Here is an 11,643-nt window from a genome sequence, read left to right as displayed (position 1 = left end):
AAAAGCCACTGTCATAATGTCATTCACATGACTACATCCACACCAAATCAAGCAAGCTCGAGCAAAACACATAGTGCATTTCTATGCATGATTACCTTGAGTTCACTTTACATAATCTCATTTTGCACTTATCTGATTAAGTACTGGTGGCTATACATTCATCTCTAATGTCAAAGTTATGAACTTTATCTACCAGTTTTTATGTACCACACTATTAGCTTGCCTACTGGACATATATAAGAGACGTTCGACGCACTGAAAGTATTCAACAACATCCTAGAATTTTCTATAAGCATGCCCGCCCATCTCTTAGTTATCAGGTTACTAGACTTCAATACCAAATAGAGGGAACATGGAATTAAACTCGACCTTTGCGAAACATATAAGAAATGCCCAAATAAAATTACCATTCATTCAACAAATTAAGGAGTAGGTATTACTACTTGAGAATGGAGATACATATTTTTATTCTCTAATTAAAGTGCCAAATATTAAACCAACATGGTGGCATTAATTGGCAGGAGGGGAAAGGCGTGGTGGCATTAATCGAACGATGCGGAACAGGCGTTGTGGCAGCGGCAGCAAGAGGTGGTGAAGCAGGGGCGGAGGAATTAGTACTACTAGCTATATATATATATATAGATCAAATATTGCATAATGATGAATGATACAAGTTCTAAGTTCTAAGTTCTTACCATATTGCTGAGCTTTTGATTTGCAGAGATTAGATTAGGGCTTGCAGATGAAGGGGATCTAGGCAATGGGCATGCAAGGCAAGCAATGACTCAGTGAGGTCGTAGTCGCAGAGGCAGAGATGCAAGCAGGCAGTCGCAGAGGCAGTGATTTGCAGAGTTGAGGTCGCAGACTTGCAGTCGCAAAGGCAGAAGTAAAGATGCAAGCAGAAGCAGTGGAGTCGAAGTGCAAACCCACCGCAAAACCAAATCTATAAGTTATAACCTAGTTGAAAAGTTGAAAATATAAGTTATATAACATTTATTTATTATATGGTGTGGTTTCGGTTTCGGTGTGGTTTCGAAAACCCAAAACCGAAACTAAATCGTTTTGTGTGCCGCGGTCTGGTTTTGAAACCGAAACCGTTTCAAAACCGTAAAACCAAACGGTTTAGTGCAGTTTGATTCGATTCGTGTTTCGATTTCGGTTTTGATTTTCGGTTCGAGTGCCCACCCCTAGATAGCATATCCTAGATATGTGGTCGGTTATCGTGTTGAGAGTTGAAGCCCTAAACGCAAAGGGATACAAGAACCAAAAACGGAGCGACAGCCGACCGAAAAAAAAAATTAAATAAAATTTAGACACAAGGAAGCGATCGAGGGAAGAAAATGGCGAGGGTAGTAGGACAGTTGCTTAGCAATCGCAACAATCCCTGCCGAGGTCTTCTCCATCATCTGAAGCAGCAGCAGCGTCCTTGCAATTTTATCCAAACCCAAACCCTAATTTCGGCCAGATTATCATCACCAGAGTCAACTCCTTCCACTAAAGAAAGCCCCTTCAACATTTACAACCTTCATGAATTTGCGAAAGAAATTGTGTATGGCCGGCCTCTGCATCCACCCACAGGTACTTCCCCACTCTCGGCCCGGTGCACCCTTTTTTTTTTTTGTCAAAAGTTTGTTAGATTAGTCATCGATGAGGTTCGATCCCACGCAGTTTTTGTTTTTTTGTTTTTTGTTTCTGTTGTTGTCGATGGTAGTGTTTTCACAAATATTTATATTCATTTCAGGTCCCTCTCATGTTATCCTTACATCACCGGATAAGCTTGATCGCGACATTCGAAATATTTCTTGTAAATTTCTTTAATTGTTTGTTTCTTATAGGACACACTCACTGTGACTCGCATTCTCTAATTATTGTTTCTTTTTAATTCGTTCGGATAGTTAGGGGTTTGTCAGCAGTTTTCTACATGACTGGGCGCCGTCGTCCTAGTAAGTTGTACTGAATTTATTCTCTATGGGGTGTGTTTTGGTTTGGTTCAAACGGATACTCGTTTACCAATTGACTTGCTATCGATTTTGGTCTGTGCTCTTGTGCAGAGAGGAAGCTTGTCGATTCAGTCCTTATCAATTTTAGCGGGCAGTTCCCACATGTGACAATATATGAGATGGTCCTTCCCAAGGTCTAGCATTGTAAACTCAACTGGTCTTCTGTTAACTTTGATTATTTATTGTCATGAACCCATTTTTAAGTCTAGTTTTATATTTACTGTTTCAAGTTTGAACTTAAGATTAAGGCGCGGACAACTAATGTGTTTTCATTTAAGTATAATCGTGGTTCTTAAGATTAATACGTTATTGTATTTATTTGAGGATAGTAGGAATAGATAGGAACATACGAGGTATCTGGAATTACTCCGACCTTTGGCATCATGCTAAAGGTATATCAGAGAATTTAGAAATTTCTGGCATCATGCCGGCCTTCGGCAGTACACTGAAGGTGCTTTAGAGTCACTCACAGTGAACCTGTGCCTCACCCTAACTGGAAATCCACAAAGTAGCCCCTTTTATAGGCAGAGTCTGGGAAAGATCCACATTAATACACTATGGAATTCTGAAGATTATTTTATGGCACCTGATGTATTGATTTTGTAATATAATATAGAGAGAGTCAAAGACAATGAACCTGCTGACTACATCTGTAAACTGCATCTACTTCATAAGAAACTAGGAATACTCTAATCTGTTGAATTTTAAACCTGGCTCCTGGATGGGGGTGTATTTGAACACACGATCTTTTTACCGACTTTGAAAAAAAAAAAAATGAATAGCACCCAATTTTGATATTTCTGGGTCCTTTCGTCCAATTTGGAAAGGAAAAGTTCTTCCTAATTTACAGGCGTCAGCTCATGAGAGAGTGGTTACTTGATAAGGAAGCAGATTCTACAGGAGCAGATTAGTTTCTCATGTAGTAATTTTCTTTTTCCATATTCTAATTATCATCTGGCTTGCAGCCTTTTATAGAATTATGATTTTATATCTTGTTGCGGAAGACCTAGGAAAACTTTGGAAGAGACCCTAAGAAAATACTTGAGTACTTGGATCTAACGGAGGACATGACACAAAACCGAGCGCAATGGCATTCTAGGATTCATATAAAAGCCGACCCCACTTAGTGGGAAAAGGCTTTGTTGTTGTTGTATATCTTGTTGCGTTAGAAAGCCAGTAGACTTTAATGACGGTCCGACTGCAGCTGTTTATAGAATTATGACATTACTTGTTGCTATGGATGAAAGATAGTAGACCCACTTAAGCGTTGTTCCATTCCTTGTATAGGATTACATTGGACGTACAATAGGCCCATTTCATTTCACAACTTTGGTAAGTGGTATTATCCTTTTATCGGTTTTCAATTTCAGTGTCCATTTTGCTCCACCTTCCAGTCTAGCACTTTTGCGTTTATTTTGTTTTCAAAATAGGTATAATTCCTTGTTTGGAAGAGCTAATTCGTTTGTTCAATCTGGTTGAATATAATTTGGGCTTGCTTTCATCTAAATATCCGAAATTACATTTTGTGGATGCAGCCAATGTTTTTTTTCTATGAACGTGGGGAAATGGTAGATGAAGTGGTTGGTGCTGACGTCGTTGGCTTGAGAGATACATTGGCATATCACTACGGGTAATTCTCTTGTTTTTCTTATTGGTTGAATAATTCTCTTCTAGTTACTACTAAACATGTGTGTACCTTTTGTATTTATGAATGTGGTCATCAGTTGGTGCCCCCAATAGATATTTTTTAGTTGAAGACAGTTCTTCAAATGTGATTATTATTATTCGGCGCAAGCTTTTTAATTACACACACACACAAGCATGAGGATGTATTTTGTTTACTCGTGCTCTCAGGAACATTTTAGCGTTTTTGTAAAATCACTGTGTTCGTTTATTTGTTTTATTATTAGATGACTAAATGATTTCGGATTTAGTTGATTTTTATGAGGATGATGTATGAATTGGATCCTTCAAAGTGAGTGGTTGAGCCACCCCTGATCCCTTTACTGTAATAGTAAATGGGGATACCCCTTGTTTACAACACAGATAGACACACACGCGCAACGTTTGAATTTGATGTATGCGTTATATAGCACGGCATGCCTTATTTTTTGGATTTTCTCATCTGGTGTACTAGTTGGGAGGAATCTGAAGATATTGTCACAATTGGAAGCGGATCGACTATCGCAAAAACTACGACAAAAGTTTATGAAGATGAGAAATAGGTTGTTGATTATGAGATGGGGAGAACCAAACTTCATAGTTCAGTTATGGCAGATCTGTTAACGGATTTGGATGGTATGGCGTAATGAAATTTGGCACTCAAAAGAATTATAAACTTGCTAATGGTTATTTTACTCAGTATGTCTATAGTCAAACGAGTGAATTTGTCAAAAGTAGCAAGTTTCACATAGGTGGTTAGTTCCCTTTGTAGAATGTGAAGAATTCACTTAATACAAAATTCCTTTTGAAAAATAGTAAAGACATTTGTTTCCGCAATAAAACTTAATTATAAGCGTCTTATGTGTTAGAATGAGGAACTAAATGTGTTGTAACCATTGTGTGTAAATATGTAAAAAGTACTTATACAAAACATGTACAAAGTATTTATAAAATGTACATAATAGTTGTTGACAACTCTACATACATATAAATAGTTGTTCAAAATCTAGCTGCTCCTATTTCATCGATGTACAAATTGGTGTTAGCACGAAACTTATAAGAAAAAAAAATGGAGGGAAGGAAAGAGGAAGAGGGAGCTTTACAGGCGTGCAAACCCATTGTAAACTTGGTGAGGCTCGTTGGAGTCGTGATAGTTGCAAGCCTGCAAATATATATATATATATATATATATATGGTCACAAGTTTAAAGTACCCGGTTGAGAGGACATTTTGCTCGGTGAGTACTGTGGGAGAGAGTCGGACCTCAAACCACATGGGAACTTACCACAGCACGGATATTGAATGTCCGCATTGCATCTTCCGAGTCTTCCTGAAGGAATAAACAATGTCACGACTATCATTTTTGGGACATAACAAGAAATAATATCGTAATTGCAAAGCAGCTGCATGTCAGATAATAATTAGCGTATTTTGAAAAAAAATTATTGCATGAACAAGTATTGATGCATAGCTAATGTAAATACATTTGATCCAATGGCTAAAATTATTATATCTTTTAAAAGGAGCCTCTGTTTTTAGCCGTTGGATCAAATTTCAAAGGTCTGGATCACTTTATCCGTGGGCTTTGGTGAAAGAGATCCAGAGATGATCTCTTTCCGGTCAATGACAACATTGGTCTCCGACTTTATTTCAATTAATGAGGACAAATAATTTATAAAGATAAATGAGGAAAACTATTTTTTGAAAAATAGTAAAGACATCTGCTTCCGCAATAAAAACTAAACTATTTTTTATGTTACTCTTATCACATTTTTCATACAATATTTTTAACAAAAATGAGATCCACCTTTGTTGGTGGGCCTTACTCTTATTAGAGGGTTGGTACAAATACGATAATGTTGTCAAGAGAATTGATCTTAAATTGTGAGATGACAGATAGTCCCAAGACAATCCTACTTTAAAGAGACACGTTAGCATTTCTCATGAACTAATTAAGCCAAAACATTGAACCAAACTAGAATTAAATAATGGGAAATGAATGCGTTATGATTGTAATGTAAAGTAGGGATCCCCTGAACTTGTATGAAGCTGCCAATTTCCTATTGAACTTTAATTTTAGCCGATTACCTTCTTGAACTTTTATAATTAGCCAATTTCTCCCTTGAACTTTAATTAAGGGCTGGTTTGGTATTGTTGTGCTTTGAAAAAAAGTTGCTTTTGATGTGCTGTGAGAATAAGCGGCTGTGAAATAAAGTTGTAGAGTGTTTGGTAAACTTTTTTGTAAAAATGTTTTTGAAAAAAAAAAGCAGTATTATAGTGTTTGGTAAACTTTTATGTAAAACAGATGTGAAAAAAACCGGTTTTTCAAAGCTGGGCTTTGCAGCTTCTTGTTTTTTGTTTTTTTTTCACCCAAAACTGTGAAAAAAAACTGAAGCTGAATGTTTACCAAACACAAAAAAACTCCCATCTTTTTTTTATACCAGTTTTTTTTCAGAATCCCCTTAGTACCAAACCAGGCCTAACTCTCTTGAACTTTTATAAATAGTTAATTTCCCCCCTTGGCTTTAGATTTTAAAAATTTTCATCCAATTTTCCATCAATCTTGATCATGGAAACAACACATGACAACTGCATGAGGGCAAAAAGGATGAAAAATTGAATGAAAGTTTTCAAAATCTAACGCTAGGGGGGATTGGCTATTTATTAAAGTTCAATAGGGTAATCTGCTAAAATTAAAATTCAAAAGGAAAATTAACTAATTAAAAATGTTCAAAAAAAATATCGGCTAAAATTTAAGTTTAAGGACAAATCAACAAATACCTCCCTTATCCTCCTTCTCTCGACTATGCAGGCCTACCCTAATTTCGTATTAGCGCCACTTTAACAATGTTGATCAAGTTTCTGTTCATTCCCCACGTGGATGTGGGATGGAGTTTTCCACACGTGTCAACGTGGGAACCATCCACATCACGGACATGTAATTATATGTCCATCCATGTAACTTATTATGATCGAAGCTCTGATTTTTTTCGTTTCTTTTTTTCAGATTTGATCAATCATGATAGCAATGGTATGCAGTTCTTTGATTTTTTTGGAGAATTTGTGCTTGACAGCACCCCTCATCGGAACCGTCGTTTGAATAATCACAGTCCAACACAAGAATTCCCAGATGAGAGAGAAAGAGAGATGAAAAGTCTTGGGGTGGGTCTCCAGAGTAGCTTTCTTTAATATTTTTATTTTTCAAGAATTTTATAAAAAGGTAACAGTGTTTTTGTTAAGTTAACTTAACAGTGTTAGATGTGGGTGTAAAGTAAGAGACACTTGTCATAAAATTAAACATGAGACACAAATGAGACATGAAATACGGGACAGCAGATCTGGAGCCTTAAGATTGTGAGTATCAATGAATATGATTTACAGATTTCTTAGCAATCAATTAACTTGGTCAACGAGTTAATTGGTGTTGAAAAAAATGATAAAATCTTGTTTTAATTAAAATTTGGAATCCTTATTCCATACAACTAATCAAGAGGCCTTATTTGGTTCGACAAGAAATCAATATCAATTAGGACTCTAATGTTATCCTATGATTTGAAAAATCCCCACTAATCAACAATAAGAGGGATTAGCGGGAGACTTTTCACGATATACAGGTTGTCCTTGCTTAGAAGACACCTTTCGAAACCCTAGAAGTCAAGGCTTTTTCTTCTTCCTCCTCGACAGATAAGTTTATTTATTTATTTATCATGTTAATTTGGTTTATCATATCTGTGATCTTGTGATGTCTTGTTGTTCTAATGATTTTAGAAATACCTTACATAATCTCATTAAGTTTATTAGTTGTATACGTGTATTACCTAAGTATGACATGGTGCATTATACAATCATTCTTGAGAGTTGAGATGATATTGAAAGGACAAAGGTATGAGATGATGCATTCTACAATCATTTTTACAAGCCAAACATAAGGACACCTCACACAACAAATTCATCCATATGATGTTGATACATAATGTAATTATTTAGGGGAGTGAATTCCACACACCACTTTTCTCCCCTCTGATTTTGATTGTATAAATCTCTTAGAAATGACCAAGAGTGTGGACGAGGAAAAAGAGGTACGAGAATCAGTTCCCTTATTTAGACTCCAAACCACACACACAAAGGACTTGTAGCTCATATATATTCTTTAAAAACTTAGAAATTTGAACAAAAACTTAGAATTGAATAAGAGTGTGTAAGAGGAAAAACGAAAGGACTGGTAGGTCCCCAAATATCGCCTTGTTTCGAGTCGTGTTGTCATCACCATCTTACTACGCTGACGCGGACCGTATGTTAGACATGAATCCTATCGAGGTATGGTGGCCTTTCAATGGGATGTTCACTAGATCAGAAAATTCAAACATACAGAGTTAGCAAATAACTGATAATTCGGTAAACCACTTTCGTAAATAGACTGTAAAAAATAGTAAAGACATGCTAAAATTAAAAACAAAATCCTCGATAAACCACCCACATATATACGATCACAAGTTTAAAGTACCCCAGTTGAGAGGAGATTTACCCGTAGAGAGCTTCAAAAGTATACTTCAATTGTGCAATATTAGCACCGACACAGTTCGACACCCATTCCCCATCTTTGATGAAGGCCACCGCTGGCTGCAGAAATTTTTTACACATGATCAAGAAATTAAATTTTCCCTTTTGAGATGAATACAAGGATAAAACGACCAACTATTCACTAAGGTCCCCTGCTTTACCCCACAACATTTGGGGAGCGAGAAACTCTAGCATTTTGCTCAGTGGGTACCGTGGGAGAGAGTCGGACCCCAAACCACTTGGGAGCAAAACCAAGGGCCTGGCCGCTAGACCAGCAACTCTTAGTTGACACATATGGTAAATATACAAACCAATTTTTTTAAATATCGTATTCTAACAATAGGAACTTACCACAGCACGGACATCGAACGTCCGAATTGCATAGTCAGAGTCTTCCTGTAGGTAGAATAAACAATGTCACGATTGTCATTTTTGGGGCATAACAAGAAATAATATCGTAACTGCTAAGCAGCCGCACATCAGACAATACTTAGCGTATCTGAAAAAATTGTTACATGACCAAGTATTGATGCATAGCTAATGTAAATACATTTGTTTCATCAGGTAGAGAAAATAAGTTATCCTTAAGCAAGAACACAGTGATCAGCTAAGCACCCATCAAACAAATGAAGATTGGTGAATGTAAATGCAAATATAGGTTACTTGACAATGGTCAATGACAACATTGGTCTCCGGGTTTATTTCAATTAATGAGGACAGATAATTTATAAAGATGAATGAGGTAAAGGTTTAAACTGAGATTTTTTAGGGGCTTTTAGATCCAAGTCCAAAAACTTAAGCTGGGATTACGTCCAATCGACATTCTTAAGCTCATTTTGCACGTTGAGATAAACGATATAAACAAATTCAAGTCTTTGATTTCAAGCATATTTCTTGGGAAAATGATCCAGAAATTCATCCACATATAAATATCAACCAAATCAACCTATGTGCAAACATTTATTAAATGGCTATACCTCTATACAAGTCACATCTAATCAACAGGCTATGGCTCGACATATGCATTAATCAAATAGCAACACCAATAACCACTACACATCAGAAAATATCACTCCACTGTTTCCAGTGGAAGGTCATGCCCAATTTTTCTCTCAGCAAAGGCCATCATTCATGGATGCCAATTAAAATCAAAAGCATCACATTCCACCAACAACAGAGTCATTTTTTTTATTTTTTATTTTTGGAAAGAATAATAACCCAGTCAAATTTACACAAGAAACGACAAAAAAGGCACGCAATGATATAGGTACTTTAGAAGCACATAGTGATGAGTAGAGGTGTCTACGGTGGAGCTTTGGGATAGGTGGGAGAGAGTTAGGTACGGAGAAAACGATGGTGCGGGCAAAGATATAAAAGAAACCATTTTAAAACTGAAATAATGAGAGTAATTTAGTGATTTCTTTTAATCTTAAGACCCATAAGAAGATAACAAGATTTCATAACAGACAGCTGTTCAGTTTTTCAAATCTTAATCTTAGAAGAGGGATTCCAACACTAAACAATAAGGTCTCGAACGTTTTAAAGGATTAAAAAACAATAATCCAAGTTAACGGAAGACCAGATTGCAATATCGCGCACCTTAGAAGCGTCAATCTTGTACGCTTTTACGTGTGGAAATCGTTCGATCAAATCTTGAAGGACTGGAGAAACCAGGGCGCCTGCACAAAGAATAATTACTACACAATGATCAAGTTGAAGGGGGCTGTATTTAACTTTGATTGATTAAAAAAAAAGGGGGTAAATTCTTTGGAACTTACAGAATGCAGAGGAGGGTGCCGAGAAGAAAAAAATTACTGACGGTTTAGATTCCAATAGGACATCTAAACGAAATATTTATGTCAAATTGTCAATGAATAGGAGAAAAACTTGATGAAACTATATACAAGTTGCATCAAAATTAATCAATTAAAACCGTAGAGATACTGACCTTCAAGTTCAAACATTACTTGACGATATCGGGCCTCTGAGTAAAGGCTGCAAATTCTTGAGCGACCTGGAAATAAGAAATAAAACAATAAAAATTGCGAATATAGAAACAGAAAGTAGGAGCCACTTGGTATTTCCGAGCCCTTAGATCCGAATCTCGTTGTACAAAATATAAATAAAAGAAAACAGAAAGTAGCAGAGAAAGAGGGAGTAGTAGCTGAACCTGAACCTGAATGCAGGAAACGAGGGTTTGGGGAGTTGAAGCAATTGGAGAATGGTTTGGGTTGCGAAGATGGTGCTAGGATTAGGGTTTCCATGGTGTGATTTTTGACACGATTAGAATTAGGGAGCAACTGCCGTACCAAAACCCCTAAATTCCTCGCCATTACTTTCCCTTTCTTTTCCGTTCACTTCTTTTTCCTCTCTCCCCTCGTTCCTTCCTTTGCGTCCAGAGAAGCTGTAAAAACTGAAGATAGAAAACTATCAAGGGTTTTACAACAAATGGTCCCGTATGTTTTAACAAGTCATCCCTTTAGGCTTTTTTTTTTTCTTAGTCGAGCATCAAGAGGCAGAAGATGAGCTTATCAACATCCCTGGAACTCTGGAGGTGGCTAACCTTTGGATTCCACCAAGCAAGGCCCTGTCGGGCAGGGAAGAATGGGTTCAGCAGAAGGTAAAGAGGATATCCAGCCTTTAGATCACTCCATGGAGTTGTATTTTGATGGATCTTGTACCCAAAATGCTGCTGAAGCTGGGATGGCTATTATTCAACGGGGTTCAACACTGTTACTTATTCCTCCTAGATTATCAGGAGACTACCAACAATCGGACGGAGTATGAGGCATTGATAATTGGCTTGGAAATCCTAATAGAGTTGGGGGCAACTGAAGTTGAGGTGTTTGGTGATTCAGAATTGGTGATTAATCAGTTAAATGGAGAATACAAGTGCAGACACATCACCATGGCTAGTTATTACTTAGCGACCACTCAATTGTTAAGTTATTAAGGCACTGGAATATCAGTAAACTACATCCCTAGAGAATCAAATGCAATTGCCAATGAAATGACACAATTAGCTTCTAGAGCATAGATCCAAAAAAGGAAGTTTGAAGGGGATATAGAAGTTCACAAAAAAAATCCTCCTTCTATCTTTGAAAGAGGATTCAGATTAGATATAATGACTGAAGAAATGGAGATGAAAGATTGGAGGACACCTATTATTCAGTATTTGAAGGATCCATCCTTCCCCACAAGTAAGAAAAATAGACAACAAGCAACTAAATGTGTCATGTGGGATAAATCTATGCTAAGGAAGACTCCAGATGGACTGTTGCTGAAGTGCTTAGGCCAGGAAGAATCAATGAGGGTAATGGCCGAAGTACATGAAGGAATCTGTGGAGCACACCAGGCTAGAACTAAGATGAGATGGTTGCTTAGAAGATATGACTATTTCTGGCTCGAGATGGAGAAAGAC

The 11,643-nt window shown here is 37.0% G+C and overlaps 2 protein-coding genes across 8 annotated transcripts; one reads left to right on the top strand and one right to left on the bottom strand.

Annotated features, from left to right (window-relative positions):
• The first annotated feature begins 521 nt into the window (after window positions 1-521).
• On the top strand, window positions 522-4,482 carry LOC103441832 (uncharacterized). Of its 2 annotated transcripts, XM_008380543.4 has the most exons (7): window positions 522-1,578; window positions 1,742-1,804; window positions 1,896-1,943; window positions 2,052-2,134; window positions 3,288-3,332; window positions 3,536-3,630; window positions 4,138-4,482. In XM_008380543.4, the coding sequence occupies exons 1-7, from the start codon at window positions 1,341-1,343 to the stop codon at window positions 4,223-4,225; spliced, it is 660 nt and encodes a 219-aa protein (XP_008378765.2). In that variant the 5' UTR covers window positions 522-1,340; the 3' UTR covers window positions 4,226-4,482. The 2 variants fall into 2 exon arrangements, with proteins under 2 accessions (XP_008378765.2, XP_008378766.2); XM_008380544.4 differs by lacking the exon at window positions 3,288-3,332 and having other exon boundaries at window positions 1,204-1,578.
• A 3,049-nt stretch (window positions 4,483-7,531) lies between these two features.
• Window positions 7,532-11,205, bottom strand: LOC103410994 (thioredoxin O2, mitochondrial-like). Of its 6 annotated transcripts, none has more exons than XM_029095151.2 (8): window positions 10,786-11,205; window positions 10,393-10,635; window positions 10,171-10,236; window positions 10,001-10,063; window positions 9,822-9,901; window positions 8,574-8,618; window positions 8,188-8,282; window positions 7,532-8,007 (listed from the first exon to the last, which is right to left on the bottom strand). In XM_029095151.2, exons 2-8 carry the CDS (start codon window positions 10,553-10,555, stop codon window positions 7,959-7,961), a joined length of 561 nt encoding a protein of 186 aa, XP_028950984.1. In that variant the 5' UTR covers window positions 10,556-10,635; window positions 10,786-11,205; the 3' UTR covers window positions 7,532-7,958. The 6 variants fall into 6 exon arrangements, with proteins under 6 accessions (XP_028950984.1, XP_028950985.1, XP_028950982.1 ...); XM_029095152.2 differs by having other exon boundaries at window positions 10,399-10,635; window positions 10,786-11,110; XM_029095149.2 differs by having other exon boundaries at window positions 9,822-9,919; window positions 10,786-11,012.
• Between the last annotated feature and the right edge of the window lie 438 nt (window positions 11,206-11,643).

The sequence above is a fragment of the Malus domestica genome, chromosome 15, assembly GCF_042453785.1.
Source record: "Malus domestica chromosome 15, GDT2T_hap1".
NCBI lineage: Eukaryota > Viridiplantae > Streptophyta > Magnoliopsida > Rosales > Rosaceae > Malus > Malus domestica.
The sequence above is the reverse complement of the archived record's forward strand: the minus strand, read 5'-3'. Positions and strand labels throughout refer to the sequence as shown.